The 17,791-nt window shown below is 38.8% G+C and overlaps 2 protein-coding genes and 1 long non-coding RNA gene across 3 annotated transcripts in view; 1 reads left to right on the top strand and 2 right to left on the bottom strand.

Moving 5' to 3' along the window:
* Positions 1–7,183, bottom strand: part of LOC136420430 (myosin-IIIb-like) — a 42,523-nt gene extending 35,340 nt beyond the window's left edge. The window contains exon 1 of the mRNA XM_066407352.1: positions 7,055–7,183. The gene's annotated coding sequence lies outside the window, so the exon portion shown is untranslated. The remainder of the gene's footprint in view (positions 1–7,054) is intronic.
* Positions 2,273–3,913, top strand: LOC136449273 (uncharacterized). Its single transcript, XR_010758006.1, has 3 exons — positions 2,273–2,415; positions 3,057–3,168; positions 3,751–3,913. It is a non-coding gene; the product is annotated as an uncharacterized lncRNA (long non-coding RNA).
* Positions 7,184–9,466: 2,283 nt separating the features above from the next.
* LOC136420756 (uncharacterized) lies at positions 9,467–16,409 on the bottom strand. The gene is made up of 5 exons (XM_066407854.1): positions 16,247–16,409; positions 15,535–15,672; positions 12,361–14,936; positions 11,004–11,120; positions 9,467–10,300 (listed from the first exon to the last, which is right to left on the bottom strand). The coding sequence occupies exons 1-3, from the start codon at positions 16,249–16,251 to the stop codon at positions 13,112–13,114; spliced, it is 1,968 nt and encodes a 655-aa protein (XP_066263951.1). The 5' UTR covers positions 16,252–16,409; the 3' UTR covers positions 9,467–10,300; positions 11,004–11,120; positions 12,361–13,111.
* Positions 16,410–17,791: the final 1,382 nt, after the last annotated feature.

The raw sequence follows: 17,791 nt of genomic DNA, 5'->3' as shown, positions 1-17,791 counted from the left end.
ATTGTGATGGACAGTCAGGATCGGTCTAATCGTGAATTACCCTACATAAAAATATAGGTCAGTTGTGCAGTACATCAAATTATCATAACATAACAATAATCCTATAAAGATACTTTATTCTTTTTAGTGCTTTGCAATGTTCCATAATGCAATTTATATTAGAAAAGCCAAAATTTGTATTCAACAACATTTTCTCTATTCAAAATATTCAGCTAGCATGATTAAAATGAAAGAACTTCATTGTCAGTAGTACTGTATCTACCTAAATCAGGCAAATACCTAAAATGTGTCAGGGGCCTTTTATCAGATTAGCTTTTAAGTGTAAGAATTATGTTTCAATTTGCTAATCTCCATTATATTCAATATAAAGATATAGAAAAAATAGTCTTCAATGATAATTTTGACAATAACAAGAGCCACTTTGAAAAAAAAAATCCTGCAAGAACCTACATCAGGTAAAAACTAAAGGGTGTTGGGGGTCTTGGTTGAGCCATCCTCCCATTCATGCTGTCTGAAAAACTCCTTGAAACTGTAAACAAACATTTTACAGCTGTAAACATCATACTTTAACACTTTTACAGTTTTCTACTACATTTTATCCCTGAAAGAGGTTGAAGGTGAGTATTTTCTGTCCTAAAAGTGAGAATTTTAAGCAAATGGTTTGTGTCAAAAGTTTAAAACCACCTGTTTACATGTCCAATGTGTTGAGGTGTAGTTTCAAAACATTGCCTTGTTTATTTTAGTGAAAGCTTTCTCCCATGTTTGTTCTTTGAGAGCTTTTGAGGAGGGAACAAACTGGAAAATATTTGTTTTAGTAGAAACACAATGTGATAAATAAAACAGGGCTCGAAATACTACCTGTATATTCAGGTAAAATTGGAGTTGTGCAGGTATTTCTGATGTTTACCTATACCAATATATAATTTATTTATCAATGTACTGGGTTCACATGTATATGTGAAGTTTTGTTTGCTGTATTGACAACTATGAAATGACACAAAAAATTTGAAATATGGTTCCTGGACAGCTTTTAGTGCAGTGAGTCTGCATTCATTTTTCTGTGAGGTGTAGGGAGCTATTTCAATATTCGCCGTTAATCATAGCCTATACCCGCTCTAATTCAAGGTTAAACACTGTCGATAAACAATTTGTGGAATGAAAATGGTGGCTTCAATCCTACGTACAACATCATTTGTTATTCATAATTCATCGTTAAGCGTTATTGAAATATTCTTCAAACGACAGAATGCCCAAATTCACAATGGAACACCCTAGCTTTACAAATCGAGATATCCAAATCTAAGGCAGGAATGCACATCAATTTACCATTATGCATAGCTGTTTTTGTAAATTCACCTTTAAGCATTGGAGTCGTCCTAAATTTACCATTAAACGATAAGCTAAATCTAACATTACCGTTAAAGGTCCCCATGTAGACCTTCTACATGTATGATCCATATTTCCTGAAAGTGCAAGTAAAATTTGTCTGGTGCAAGTGGTTTTCAATATTACTGCAGATACACAGAAAAAGTATTTCTAGCCCTGTGAAATGACATGGGATATGTGCTGTTTCACAAGTAAAAGTAAACAACATCCCTTACAAAATTGACATTGGTCGATTTACAAAACAGAACAACATTTTTGTGATCAACCGTTGACATATCATCACAGAAAACTTGTCAGAGCAACTGGAAAAAGTAATTAGAATGAAGTCATTTGTTTCCGCTGTACACAAGAAAACGTAGAAAGACCAATAATCATGTTTACCCTGTACACTTTACCATGCAAAAGTACCAATTAGAAGGCGACAGCTCACTTAATTCCTCTCCTTCCATTTGTTTCCTTAGTCAGGTAAGCACAATAGATAAAGAATGGGCAAAGACGGCTGGTTAAATGCTTCTACAAAGGCATTTACTTTTTACAAACACAACAGTATTGGTACCACAGAAGAAGCTTTTAAACAATTATTGAAGCTTTTTAAGGACAAAGTGACCTCGATTCTGGACAAAAATACCACTAGCTACTTGAAAAAGCATCATGCTTCACCTCAATTGAGGATGACTACTTTGCCTTACTTTGGACAAAATATGTTCCCACAATTTCAACATCTAACTTCCTGCTAAAAATTAACACTTTATCTATTCCCAGTGTCAATCCCACCATTCCCCAGCTTCTATCTTACAAAGAGAAGAAAACAACACGTCAACATAATTGATTCATTGCATGACCAAGAAATCTCAAAATACTAGTAAAGCCCACATAGCCACTTACGGGTGACGGCCAGAACAATTAAGTTTGTTTCTCCCTTTGCCCCACTTTAAGGTGCTGCGGACACGTGTCTAAGAACTACACCTGCCCAGGTGTTCCCTGTTGACTTGTACTTCCAACACCTTAAGTACCTGTCCATTTAAACAGGTAAGGCCAAGGGAAAGAGTGTTGTGTTTCCGGTTACTCAACCAACCCTTGCAGAAACCCTGCCGATCCTAGCCCTAAGGGGAGAAGACTGGCAAGGGACAGAAAATTTTAAATCTGACTCCTGATGGATGAAAACATTGTAGAATTGTTTTCCAACATGTTCTCTTCATTTCCGTTGCAATAGAAAATTGTGCTCGTTCAATGTACATCTGTATAATTGAAATATGATGTTAAAATAAACTATTGCATTATACTAGAACTTCAATGTGTGTGAGAGCCAATCCCTAATCTTATTTGTATTTCCTACTTTCCATTTTGCCAATATTAGGACAACAAAAATTAGAGATGGAAAATATCTGACATGTCAGACTTTTGCCTTTGTATGCACATTATCTTATCAAAACCGTACAAAAATACCTGTAACCTTTAGCACACCGAAGTAGTCGTTTGGCATGCTATTCTCTATTGGTTACAGAGTCAGGCAGCAGGGAGAAGGTTAATATACGTACAGTCTGTATCTCTTTACCCTGTGCCTGGAACCGAAAGAAGCTGTTAAGATTTCAATTACGTTTGAAAAATGCAGGTGTCATGACATCCTTTTATCCCGGGTACAAGCCTTATTGAATCACTCTTGTCCCCAGGGTACTATCTGTCAGTTCTGACCGATGGCGAAGGTTTAACGTCTGAGCCGTGCAGTCTTCGCTTTTCCCCCGGAGAACCCGACCACGCAACATCATGGCTACCTGTCTGCATGTACGTACACTTTCATCAATAACGTTTTGTTTGACCTTTGTAACACACGAACAATACAAGGAAGACAGCGAACCCACATCTATACACTTACTGTGGCCAGTCTAAATTTTTCCTTGGTCTTTTTCACTTTCTAGATGCAGAAAATACACCAACATCATTGCTAGCTGTTCATTGATGACTTTTCTTTTACCTTTTTCACACACGAACAATACAAGGAAGACAGCGAACCCACATCTAAACTCTTACTGTGGCCAAACTAAATTTTTCCGTGGTCTTTATCACTTTCTGAATACAGAAAATATAGCAACATCATTGCTAGCTATTCATTGATAACTTTTGACCTTTATCACACACGAACAATTGGAAGACAGCGATCCCACATCTATACACTTACTGTGGCCTTTCGTTGGTCTCTTGTCACTTTTTTGATGCAGAAATGGCTACATCATGGATACCTGTCCACACGTACATATGCTTTTATCGATAGCTTTTCATTGAGTTTTTTCACATAACACGAGAACAGTACAACCATAGCTATACACTCACTGTAGCCGAACTAAATTTTTCCTTGGTCTTTTTTAGATGCAGAAATGGCTACCTCATGGATACCTGTCCACACGTACGTATGGTTTCATCAATGAATTTTTTATCAACTTTTTTTACATCAAATAAGAACAATACAACCAGACAGTAGGCCCATATTTATACTCTTGCTGTCGCTAAATCAAATTTTTTCCTTGGTCTTTTACAATTAAAGGTTTATTCATCTGCCGAAGCATGCAAAATTTTGAAAAGGTTGCAAGACCAACTTACATAAATAAAGCATGCTATAAATAATGCTGAATGATAAAGGTCATTTCAGTACAGACTTACAAGAAAATACATGTAATGTATTTTACAGTCTTTCTTCTTAAGGGGAGGGGCGACTTTTGCAACAATTTTCCCATATATATACTGTTAATCTTGAAATACTTGCGGTGATTTTGAATGCGAAGTGCCTTTCCACCAAGAAATCATTTGAATACACCTAGAATATTTGTGTTTTTTTGTGCTACAATACTGTTTCAACCACAAACTCATAACACAGCAAAAAAAAACTTTCCCTGCCTATCACAAAATAAAATCCCCACAACAATAATCTAAAAATTTACAGTATTGCCTATTTTATAGCTACCTTTGCAGGTAAAATGTAGGGGGCCAGTATCCCTAGATGCCCTTGATGCCCTTTCTGTCTCTAGAAGGTACTATTACAGATAGACAAACGATTAGCTGAGGCTGATGGTATCATTAAAGCGGTAATTATTGGAATGGGTTTGCCGATACCTTGTAGTAGTTATAGGTATAGTTATGCATCGTTGAGTGCATTAGTGTTAATGGTGTATCTATGTGTTACACAATAAGTTACGTGAGGTACAAAATGGTCATTTTTGTGCTCTCTGCAAGAGAAGACAGCGTGACGAAATTAAGAAAGAGTAGCTCACAGGCTATTGAATATGTCTTAGTGTTCAATGCTTTAAAATCAAAATATTGTGGGTAAAAACGCTAAGAAAGGTTCTGTTTTCCCAATGCAGAGGTTGGTCGGTTTGCATAAAACGGCGTTTTCCATAAGATTCTTAAGTTTTGCATAGTGCTTCATGCGTTTTTCGTATTAAGATTTGTATGTTTTCGCATGGTGATTCATGCATTTTTCATAAAATTCATAGAAGTCATTTTGCAACCCTGATATGTACTATGAGTCACAGAAATAAAACATTTCCAGCCCTCCCCTATACAATGTAACTAAAATGATTCATGTTATTAATTTCCTTCCCTCATAGGATCAGTAACAGTAACTGCTTTGACTGTGAGCCCTGACTCACCGCACACTCAAAGGTTTACAGCCGCACTTTGTTAGGTAATGACTGACAGCAGCCGCTGGTTACCGTTGGCAACCGTCCAAATAAGGAAAAAGTCACTCTTGACAGACATAACAGGAAAGGTGCATTAGAAAAAGGACATTCCATTGGCATTGGATTATACTATGAAATTTTGAACGGCTGCTTCAAGAATCTTCTAGTGCTTTAAGCTTTTGAGTTTTGAGTCCACCTTTGTCCAGCAAATGATAATACAAAAGAACATACAGATTTTCACTATCAAACCATCAAATTGCAATTATACATACAAGGTATAGATAGACAGTAATCATTACAAAAAAACTGTACACTTTTTCCGTAATTCTAACTTTTTCAATTCAACTTTAAATCTGTATATCTGATTTTGAAATACTGGGTCGGGTATAAATTACTGTATTGATCTCCTACAAAAATGTTGTTAAAAATCTACCGAATACGGTATTTCTGGACTTTGAACTATAAGCCACACCTTGCAAAGGCTACAATGTGCATAGGAAAAACGTAGCCAGAAATAGACCATGAAATGCATGAAATTTTCAAGCTTAGAGTTGGTTCTACAACTTACAATACAATACTTCTTCGGCATATACAACAGAAACCTACTACATTCTGTACTAAAATATATAGTGAAAATTGCCACAGAAGACCACTCAGGGGACCGACAAAATATGGTCTATGTGGACAGGTGGTCACTATAGACAGGATTCTTAATGCTTGTGTCAATGGGAAAATTTATCTAAGGGACCACCAAAAAGTGGTCACATTGGCCAGGTGGTCCTTATGTAGAGGTGGTCACTTGTACAAGTTTGACTGTACCTTAAATGTTTAGTTGCAGTGAGGTGTTAAATTGATTTTAGAGCGATCAGACACTGCTAGGTGCGTTCAAGGTGCGTTGTAATCTCCTTGGAGATGGCAAAGCTTTAAAAAAAATACAACTATACTAGAAAGAGTACCGATGTCGCAAAAATTGATGTAAAATACTGAGAATGAACTAAATCCTTACATCTGCTTGGAGATTACATAGGTGTTGTCGTTGTTTTGATAATGTCCAATAAACAAACAAATTTGAGGGCGTGTGACTACCCTATAACCCTAATCACTATTCTCCCATGACTCACTCCATATGTTACTAACCAGGGTTAATAATACCCAGATACAGCACTCAGTACTATTATGGGAGTTATCAATAATTCATAACAATAATTCATGCATGAAAGTAAGTCGAGTGTGAAAAAAATTGACCACATTTTGAAGAATAGGGAACAAAAACCAAGTCTTAGGATAAAACCTTTCAAAACTATTTTTTTTTTACTTTTCTACTTTGTTACTTAAAAGCTTTTAGCGCTTTTCTAAACTCTATTTTCGTTGTAATAATAAACAGTAATATGATTGAAGTTTTAGTCGATACACGTCAAAGGCAGAAATAGCGGAGTGGCTACATTACATTGTTATGGTGTATCATGTTACTGTAAACATGCCGCAACCACTGAGAGAAAAAAAGCAGAAAGAAAACGGCCTAAATCCTAAATAAAAACTCAATTTTGTCGCCCAAGTTTGATTTTTAATCTAATAATCTTGTTACACTTTCGAAAACTACAAAATGTCCGTAGAAAACAAAAGATGTCAAACGTTATGTTATCGATTGCGAAACTGACCATGTGACAACAAAACTCACGTTTTCTTGAACGTTTTCCAATTTCTAGCGGTCAAAATCACACTTTAAAACACACCAATATTACAAATTACTTTATCATTTTTATATAATCATTTCTGTGCCCTCTTCATGGAAAGTCAAGGTTTTGTTGGAAGAAAAGAAAACGTATTTTTTGCCCGTGCAAGTTTACCCGTATAACGGTGCCCACTCAACCATGTCCAGAAATTTACCGCTATCCCACGAGCAAGGCCCGTTAGAAACCCCCTTTTAACAGTCGTTATCCTACTTTTATATTCATAATTATGTATGAAAAGTATACAAAACAGTCATATCATCTTACCTGTGTGTCTATATCGTTCAAAAGAGCTGAAAATCCGGGTGTAGGCGGTAGAAATCGCAAGTGTTTGAAGGCACACCCACTGTACCTGGTTGCTCAGTCGCCATCTTTTGGCGTCCTGGCTACTTCCGGGAGGGCAGGACCCCGTACCCTGCCAGGCCTAGGCGCCTGATTAGTGTCGCGTTTCTGAATGGGACTCCTTACGTGTAAAGAAGTATGCGTGTTGCATCAATACAATGCCTATCTGTAAAATTGTTGGAAAAAAAACAACACTGAGTGCATTTTCAGCTAAGATACACGGATAAATTGCACTAATGCCCAAAAAAACAATGTGCCAAATTTTACCTTATATTGGCATTGTATAGTTGGTGCCTCTGGTATTTAATTATGTACTAACGTTATACATGTATGTGCAATACATATATATCGTAAAAGATGTTGATAATGACAAGATAAAATAATACTCGAGTTGTAAAGTGACCCGTTACGGCACAGGGCTTTTAATCGTCGTTTATGGCAACTATGAATGGTACTTTTCGATGGTAAATAACGTTACCATTCAGCAACACACGGTGATATATGCATTTTGTACAGTGTCAACGTTCTGAGGATGTAGACGGCATTCCATGCTATCTATTTGCCAATAGCATCGAGAAAGCGAAATTCAGATGTCACGGCACTCATGTCACGGAAACAACCAAGAAGGGGAATCAAAGGCTATACTTACTTTGTCGTCTGCGTCAATTCAACTTGCCCACCGAAGATCTTCTTATTGTGTATACTTGTTTCGTGCGCCCTGTGCTCGAATATGCCGCCCCATTATGGCATCCAGGGTTAACCACAACGCAAAGAAAGAAGATCGAGAGCATACAAAGAAGAGCCACCAGAATCATCCTTGGCAAGGAGTTCACCAGCTACAAGTCAGCTCGGGAGGTTTTACAGCTACAGACACTTGAAGAACGCAGAGTTGCCCTATGTAGAAAGTTTGCAAATAACATCCATACTTCCACCATGTACCGACACTGGCTACCACAAACCAGGGGGGGGATCAGTGGGAGGACAACGAGACAACAAACAAAACTTGACCGATTGCCAGCGCGCACCGAAAGATATAACAAAAGCACATTACCGTACCTTATCCACCTCATAAATAACCCCATATAGTTGGTCTACCAAGAATTTTATAAGAATTTTATCAATGTTAAAGTATATGGTTTTATTGTCACTGTTTGTAAACGCCATGTTGTCACATAATTCAGCCGACATAAGGCTGCGAGGTGAATGGCAGTGCATGACTCTATTGTATTAATTGTATTGTGTCTGAAATGAAATGAATAAACCAATGATAAAACGTACATATCAATATTGTGCAGTTCCTACAATATCCGTAGGAGGACGTTGCTGCACTACTCACACATTTTGATTGGCCTTCTCTACAGCGGGCCTGCCGCAATTAAAAAGAAATTCAAGTTTCTTATATATTTATTACCTTTAGTACCTACGTTGTACTTAGATACTAAGGGATTTGTTATATATGTAATATTATGTATCTAACTATTGTACGAAAACTAGATTATTATGTATCTGTTCTAGTTCTTGCAGTGGAGATTGTACGATTTCGGGTAATATTCCGTCCTCAGTTCTTTCAGCATGTCCCTGGAAATCAGTCCATCCGTCGCCAGATAGTTCAAATAGTCTATAGACCTACACATACCGTTCTGCGTTCTCTCACAGTATATACAGTGTTTCTGTATCGTTGCCTTGTGCTCTTTGTCAGACACGATTTTCAACGGTTTCTTTATCGCCAATTGCAAGTTGTGAGATCTTGCATGACGTTCTGCTGCGATGACGTAATCACATTTTAGTTCTCTCCTGAACACCAAACAAAAATCTCTATCAACAGTGAATCCTGGGTCCCACTTGCTTTTTGGGATTTCTAGTTTTTCTCCAACGTCGCAGGACCACCTGTCCAACGCTTCGCAGAAATCTGCCACTTTTAGATTGATCTTTTTAAAGTGTTCAACTTCGTCTGTTAAATCTTGGCCACCTTCGTCAACTTTTCTTTGAAAGATCGCGTAAAAATGTTCATACAGAGCATAATCTACATAACTCCATTGTTTGTGGACTTGTTTCAGGTCGTTCGGAATATCGTCCTCGTTTTGTGTAGTTTTCCCAACGTTTCTAGAGATGTAAATAATGTCCTTATGATTCCAACACATCATGCGCTTGAAGAGCATTAACGATTCGTCGAAATGTTCCATGATCATCACAACTGCAAACTCCGATTCAATCTTTTCTATAAACATGTCTGTCACTGTCTTTTTGTACGAATCGTCTTTTTTGAAATAAGTCGCTAGCTCCAGCGGAAGACCCAGGTCTACCGAAAGGGGACTACGAGTGAGTGAAACAGGTGGAATCTTTCCTCGACAAATCTTATTTTCGACGTAAAAACGTGTATCATATTGCTCTGGGTTCCGAAGGAACGTCAATATAGCGTCAGTGCCGTTTGACGTAATACCAAATCGGTGTTTCATCTCATAATAATCCCAAGCAGACCTTAGATGGCTTAAAGGTTCTCTTAGTATCGCCAGATACACTGTATCCTTTGGCATAACCTCGCTAAATTTCTGACTATCATAAACAGTGTGGTAAGTAAGGATATCAAAATGCTCCTTGTGGGAAAATGCGTAGTTCGTACGAGGATACAAGTTCCATGGATACGTGCAAGTCAATAGGAACGGTTTAGGCAACAAAAAAGTCAAGTTCCGCTCGTAGCCAAAGCGATGGAGAATGCTCATTATTGTATCGCCTGCAACTTTGTGGAGTTTTGGAAAGGCAACTTGTGTCCTTTCTGTGTTACACGATTTCATGCGACCCACTCTGAAACTTGGTTCCATCGCCTCTTCCACTGTTCTACCGTACAACGGCTGATGCGGCAACTTCTGCCAAGCGTTCTCGTGTATCGGTACAGGGACTCTCGGAGCTTCCAGCATATTCAACGGAAGTTGAAACCGCGCGGCGAAGTACTTGACCAATCGTTCTGGCTCTTCCTTGTGAGTCTGACATTCGTCGATGACATCTCTAATCTGATTGGCGTCAAGTCTGATTAGTTTTCGGAGAAGCTGATTCGGTTGGTCCACGTATTTTCGAACCAGTTTGAAGATCATTTGTAGCTGAGGGCGATGGTCGTATGCCCTCTGCCTTACTTCTGTAATATCCTGCTCATAGTTTAAGATATTTCTGTTGGATCTAAATTGATGGAAGAGAAAATGACATGTAGTTTAGTATGTTCCATACGGTTCAACAAATATAACTATTAATACGTACCAAAAGCAAAAGGTCACATACTGGAGGGACAGGAAGTAGGCGGTAGAACTAGTAATTTATCAACATTGGCAGATAGACATTCCAGGTCATGGGGTCAATGGAAGAGGCTACTAGTTCACAAGGAGGTATCGTTTTGGGTATAACAGGAAGTAATCAATGGACATAATGTAATATCAATCAAAACCATATCTTTAATGAATGAGCCACAATTAAACATGTGAGAAATACTACATATTTCGAGGAGGTATAAGATCTTCGAACTCTTGTTAAGTAATATTTTGTTCCACTACAAGTCGTCTCTAGACCGAAATAAGACAATGTGCAAGTTTCTAAGTAATGCATACATGTATTATGTAAACTATTATTTTGTTGTGACCTACCCTGAACCTAGTGGGCACTTGTGCGCAACAAAGCTCTTCATTCATTCATTTGATATAGATCTAGAAGAAGAAGAACTTAATTGCACGACAATTGTACACGGTACAATGTATGACAACAACTGTTAAACATAATACAAAATAGAGGTAAAGAATAAAGCTTAACATCCTATATACTGTACACAACAAGCCATATTGCCAGATAACTTCTTATTTCGGAATCTCTTAGATATGATGTTTGTATTTACCTGTCGTTCGGTGGTGCAGAGTTGAAGACATAACCTACCAAGAGAACCGAGACAAACACCTGCAGACCGAAGAGCATCTTCCTTCTTCTAGAAATCAACATCACTGTAGCGGGGTCACTGAATAATATAGAACATGCCAATAAGTGTCCTTCCTGATTTCCAGTTGCAGAAAAAGCAGGAGTAGCCTTCCTTATCCTCTGAAACACGGTATTGTCGACCCACTGTCGAAAACTTCCTCTTCTACTTTTTCTTATCGTTTCTCCTTATCTTTCTGTAGGTCACACTGCTGAAAATATAATCGTTGTGACCTTTGAATGGCGTGTTTACTAGGCTGGAATAATAGGTGTCCTGCCTTAAGTTGGAATCTTGACATGTGCCAGATAACTGACAAATGACGTAAGACCAATTAGTTGAAAATTACAAATAATGCCCCCAAAGCAAACGTGCGTGCATTAAGCTTATAAGTTCACACCCCTCTTTCCAAAATAAAGATATCTACAAGTCATTCATGGTAAATCATATTTCAGCTCCTCCAAATTAATAATTCTTAAGACATGATAAGATCTATTCGTTTCGCAAATCTCGGAACCACCCATCCTGGGAATTTCCGGCATTTTGTGCCCTACAAAGCTTAGAATCCCAATGTCCAATGATTACTCTAAAACTTTTCTGGTAAGTCTAATTCTAGGGAACGTAGGGAACTATCTGTTACAGTATATCGTTGGAATCGAACGTAATTTGACCCCGACACTGTCCCTACAGTCAAACCTGCCCAAGAAGACCACTCATGGGGCCGATAAAATCTGGTCTATGTGGACAGGATTCCTAATGCTTGTGTCAATGGGAAAAATATCTAAGGGGCCACCAAAAAGTGGTCACATTGGCCAGGTAGTCTTTGCGTAGACAGTGGTCACTTGTACAGGTTTGACTGTATCTATAGATCTCACAGCGTCCTTGATATGATTAAGGCCTGAAAGCTGTAACTCTTTGTAATCTCCAAGAAGATCTTTGGGGGCACTGAATTCATGACGATTCCAAACCGAGCCCTTTGAACTGTGCGCATGCAAGGAGGTTATGTGACCTCAGTTGGGCTGTGCGATCTTGGGGGTTTAGCAGAGACCGTCACTATCATATCTTACCCCAAACATCTGTTTGGAGATTACCACCATTTATCAAGGCCCCTTTCTGTCAAAACAAGGCGTGACGTCGTTTTCAACATGGATTAACATACATGCACAATTAACTTAAAGATACTGACGTCACTACTTATGACGTGTGCCGAAACATTTAAACTGGTACCGGTAAAATGATAAGCTATATATATATATATATATATGGCGTATATGTTGTGACTTACCTTCTGGTTTCAGGTTTCTAAGTCCTCGAGATTTGTCAGCAAAAGAAACTTCGTGGAGAGCCAAGGGGATACGAATGTTACGGAGAACATCTAGTCAGGAAGCTTACCATGATTAGTTTACTGTAGTTTGTTGTGGCGCCGACGAAACCGGTTGGACAACATCATGATCGGTGACCCGGGGCATGTCGAGGTCAACTTTACATGCCTCAAGTCTCTTACAAAATAACAACAACACAAAAACACAAACAAACAATGTCTCCGATAAGCCTTTTTTTTGCGTTCTTAGATAATCCACATCAAAGGGGATTTCATATTTCATATTATGAATTGTTTACGTGATCTAGTTTATGTTGCAGTCGGTACGTCACACCCAAAGGTCAAAGTTTACATTTGGGGACACATGTGAGGTCAATGACAATGAATGGATGAATATGTACTATTATGCTCATGCTCTACAAGGAGGAATAAAGAGTAAAGAAGCATGAGTGAGTAATAGTGAATAGACGAACAAACGAACGAATAAATGAATATTTGTATGAATGAATGAATGAATATTTGTATGAATGAATATTTGAATTACGTAATGAATATTTGAATTAATGAATATTTGAATCAATGAACCAAGGAGGTTACATAACCTATAACCTTCTTGATTGATAGAACGAAATGTAAATGTGAACATTCCTAATGTCAAATTAGACACAGAAAAACACATCAACCACACATCAAAAACTACAGAAACATGAAGCTACTACCCTTTACAGTGTAGATTGTAGGACTTAGGGTAATATTTCATTCTCAACTCTTTCAGTCTCTCCTTCGAAATAATTCCATCCGTTGCCAAATAATTAAGGTAATCTACGGAAAGACACATGCCGTATTGTGTCCTCTCACAGAACAAGCAGTTTTTCTGTATCGTCGCTTTGCTCTCGTTGTCAATCTTGACGTCCTTGAATTTTCTTGTCACCGGCCACGATTCTACCCTTGCTTGTCTCTCTGCTGCAAGGACGTATTCGCATTTCAACTCTCTATCCAGGCGTAAACAAAAGTCCTTGTCTATGGTGAAACCCTTATCCCACTTGCTTTCTGGGATGACGAGTTTTTCCCCGACAGTGCAAGACCCGTGGCTCAACTGGTCACAGAAATACGACACTCGTAACTGGATCTTTTTGAAGTGTTCGATCTCGTCCGCTAGGTCTTGCCCGCCTTCGTCAAGTTTCTCTTGAAATACTTGGTAGAAATGATCGTACAGCGCGTAATCTATGTGACTCCACTGTTTGTGAACTTCTTTAAGGTTATCTGGAATGTCGTCTTCTTTGTAGAGATATTTCCCAGAGTTTCTGCGCTTGTAGATGATATCTTTTAAACTCCAACACATCATACGTTTGAACAGAACCAGCGATTCGTCGAAACGTTCCATGATCATGACAAGGGGGAACTCTGACTCAATTTTTTCAATGAACGTGTCTGAAATTTCGTTTTTCTCCTTTTCATCCTTTTTATAGATAGTCGCTAGTTCTAGCGGGAGACCTAAATCAACGGATAAAGGGTTGCGTGTAAGAGAAACGGGTTGTATCTTCCCTCTACATGACTTATTTTCAACGTAAAATCTCGTATCGTATCTCTCAGGGTCTTGTAGAAACGTTGTAATACCCTCTGTGCCCTTCGACGTAATGCCAAATTCACCGGTCAAATGGTAAAAATGCCAGACAGATTTGAAATGGCTAAAAGGTTCCCTTAATATTGCTAGATACACCGCGTCCTCTGGCATAATCTGGCTAAACTTTTTACTATCATAAACAGTGTGGTAAGTAAGGATATCAAAGCTTTTCTTATTGGACGGCGGGTAATTCGTACCGGGGTACAAGTTCCAAGGATACGTGCAACTTGATAGAAAGGGTTTGGGCAACAAGAATGTTAAGTTCCTTTCGTAGCCGAAACGGTGTAGAATTCCCTTTATAGTATCACCTGCAACTTTGTGAAGCTTCGGAAACGCAACTCGTGTCCTTGCTACAGTACACTGTTCCATGCGACCCACTCTAAGCTCTGGCGTCATCGCTTCGTCAACTGTTCGACCATATAACGGGGGATGAGGCAACTTCTGCAAAGCGCCGAGATTCGCACTGTCCTGTTTAGGTATCATCTTCAACTCCATACCGAATCTAGTCCCTAAATACTTAACCCAACTCTCGGGTTGAGTCCTATAGGCTTGAATGACGTCTGTTATCTGTTTCATTTGATCATGGTCTATGCGTACAAGCCTTCGGAGTAACGAATGCGGGTTGGAAACGTACCGTTGTATCAATTTAAAGACCATTTGCCGTTGGTTACGGTTATCGTCGTCAGTGTCGTTTGTTTTAGGCTTTCTGCCTGAACGTGTTTCGTCAAACTTGTAGCGCCTCATTTTTTCTAGCAGGGCGTCGGGGATCAGGGGTTGGTGGTTCTTCACTGCCATGATGAGGGGTTCGAACTGTTCTAAGTCGTTCCCCAGTCCTATCACTAAGGGTTCCCTCCTTCCAGGCCACACTGGTGCTTTCTTTGGTTGCTCATGGTGCTCCACGATGTTGTTAGTCAGTCTGAAAAAGTATGGAATGAATGATTTGTTACGTAGTATTTAGAAACAAACAACGACCTTACATGCAAACATTGGTTGTCTGAATTGTAGTCTACATAAAGGCTTCATTAGAGTACTACTAATTTTTAAAAAAACTGGTAGTTTAAAGACCTGTTCGGTGTAAGATTTGTTTAAGATTGTGGCTTTATATAAGAATCACTTTGCACTAACCAGTATACATTCTGCTGATAAAAGATAGTGGACGCTATCTGAAAATTCTAACTACATTGTACTTAGAAAAAGTATCAAGTTGCCTGATTTATTTTGTGTTATATTAATAACTTATACAGCGGCCTAGATGTCATATGTGAAAAGACATATTTGTTCAGAATCAACGATTTTCGTCAATACCAGTTAAGAGTGTTGTGAAACAGGACATGCATTTCTGGCAATTACTTCATAAAATGAGCCATTTTCTTACGATAATAGTTTTCTAATCATATCTTTACCCTTTTCACTATCTCCCCTTTTCAGTCCTTGCTCCTCTCTATTGTTTCATTCAATTCTAAAGAGTGAATGATAGTGACGTTTTGTAAAGTTACAAAGAGTGGTGTTCTTACCTGTTGTGAGTACTTGAGACTTGAAACAGGTACGCACAAAAGAGGACAAATCCGACCACTTGTAGAACCAAGAACGCCGTCCTCTTTCTGATGGTCACCGTCAGGGTGAGATTCTGTCCAGCGTAGCTACCTTTGATCCTGGGAACGAGATTATAGCAAAAACCGTCAGATATGCAACAGGTGGTATGGTTATTATCTCTGGGAAGGAGCTTCACCACTGACGGGGATACTGTTTTTGGTGTGTTTGTGCGTGTGTGTTCGCACCTATAATTCGAGACCCTTTTGATGGATTTGTAAGAATTTTGGTATGTGCGTAGTTATTGAGATCTCAAAGAGCCATGCAGTATTTTCCGGTACTGCAGCATTACATTGTCACCCTTCCAGAAAGTAGGGTGGTATAGTCCATGGAAAGTCCATAGTTTTATGACGTGATTTTGAAGGCCCCCCTCCCCAGGTCATGGTCACTGTGTTTGTGTGTGTTTGTGTGTCTGTGTGTGTGTGTGTGTGATTCAATACACAAAATTGTTTCACAATAAAATGATTACAACTTTAGCTAATTTAAACAAAACAACAAAATACGAGATTGTAAACAAGATGGCGGGCGTGCACAACATGACGACTCGCTGACGTCACAGCTCATGACGTAACAAAACAAAGCAATACGAATCTTTCCCACTTGCTAATTGAATGAATGAATAAGACAACTACCTACCCCATTTCTTCTGGAGCGTTGCTTCTTAGGATTTGTGAAAAAAAGTATTGAAGATTCGGAGGGATGACCTTTCGCGGAATAACAAAAACAGGCAGCGTAGACAGAGCAATCTTAAGTCATTATGTCGGGTTGTCGGACCTTTCTTATCAAAACCGGTCGTGCAAGAATCCGATTTGTTTCAGGTCACCTCATTACAACAGCATTCAAACATCAAAATACTGGTATGAAACTTCTAAAACTTTGCAGACATTGAGCAAATGACAATTTCTCCACTGTGGTGTAGAGATAGATATTTGATTTCAAATCCTTTATTTCATTACGGTTTAAGATATCTTATAGATTCTACCTTGACGTTTCGGATGTCTCTGTGTTCAGGTGACAGTTGAAGGTCAAACTTCATATTTGGACCGGACCAAAAGACTTGTAGGGGTTTTAAGAAAAGAAGCATCTCATAGCATTGTACTGAAATAATTTTCCTTGGCGGTTCGGTTCTTCGTTGTCAACGACCAAGATATTCGTAACGTAATGTTTGTTTGCATTGTCGACGCGAAAATTGTCCTGTTTTCCAGTTTTATAGAGTACCTACCCACTACCATCGATAGTCTATTCCATAGGCGTATCATGAAAACGCCCTTGAGGGATCCATTGTTGCTAGAGGGGGGCTGAGACACCCCTACAGGGTCGAGGTAATGAGAGATCGGTCCCTAATATCAGAGGGAGCTCGAGATTGTCAGACAGCCCAACTCAATAGCGCACCTAGCGGATTGAATAGTCATGGGCCCTGGGAAAGGGACTTCTGTTCGGGCCACAATCGTGTACGATTCTAGACTATTCCACCAGGAGGCGCAATACGCATACTGGTTGAGCATTCAAAGAAGGTACATGTAGGTGTGCATTGAGTTTTCGAACAAAGATGATAATGGCAGGACAGTCAGCTTCTTTGATTGTGTTTTCTAATGTTAATGCCTCTTCAATGACACATTTGTTCATAGGTACTGGGTAATACTTGAGAGAATTTGAATGTACCATTACTCACAAGTGCAGACAAAAAAGGAGAAATCAAAGATTTCATACCTCCGTGAACCATCTAGAGTTTTTGCGGATTTGTTGTCTTATTCATTATTGCAAATTTCTCGCTAATTCTGTCTATGCATTCTCCTGACTAGGCAACTTTGGACCCGGGGAAAGCCAACTTTCCCATCCTGCCGGTCTCCAGTTGCACCATTTTCCTCCTCACATCCTGTCACTCTACAATATTCAAGTAACTGCGGACACACACCAAGACAAACAGACCGAAAACAATAGCTCCGCTAAACGTTTCAGAATGAACTTCCTAGCTCCCACTCTCTTCACACTTTAAATCACAAATGGTAAACCATATTCACTATAATTCAAATTGTCAAAATGAAAGTAATAGTCTGAAAAATGAACCAATTGTGAAACAATAACTACGGAACCTCATACCTCGGTGAAATATTTCAAGCTTTGTAATTTTTTTTTTGCTTTACGTCTGAGGGCTTTTCTTACTTAGATTCATTTTCACTG

The sequence above is a fragment of the Branchiostoma lanceolatum genome, chromosome 15 (assembly GCF_035083965.1).
Source record: "Branchiostoma lanceolatum isolate klBraLanc5 chromosome 15, klBraLanc5.hap2, whole genome shotgun sequence".
NCBI lineage: Eukaryota > Metazoa > Chordata > Leptocardii > Amphioxiformes > Branchiostomatidae > Branchiostoma > Branchiostoma lanceolatum.
The sequence above is the reverse complement of the archived record's forward strand: the minus strand, read 5'-3'. Positions and strand labels throughout refer to the sequence as shown.

Bases quoted from the DNA above. Each gene is read 5' to 3' on its own strand.
- LOC136420756 (XM_066407854.1), bottom strand. The intron at 14,937-15,534 runs GTAAGAACACCA...ATACTTTTTCAG, and splicing joins GTCTCAAGTACTCACAACAG to ACTGACTAACAACATCGTGG.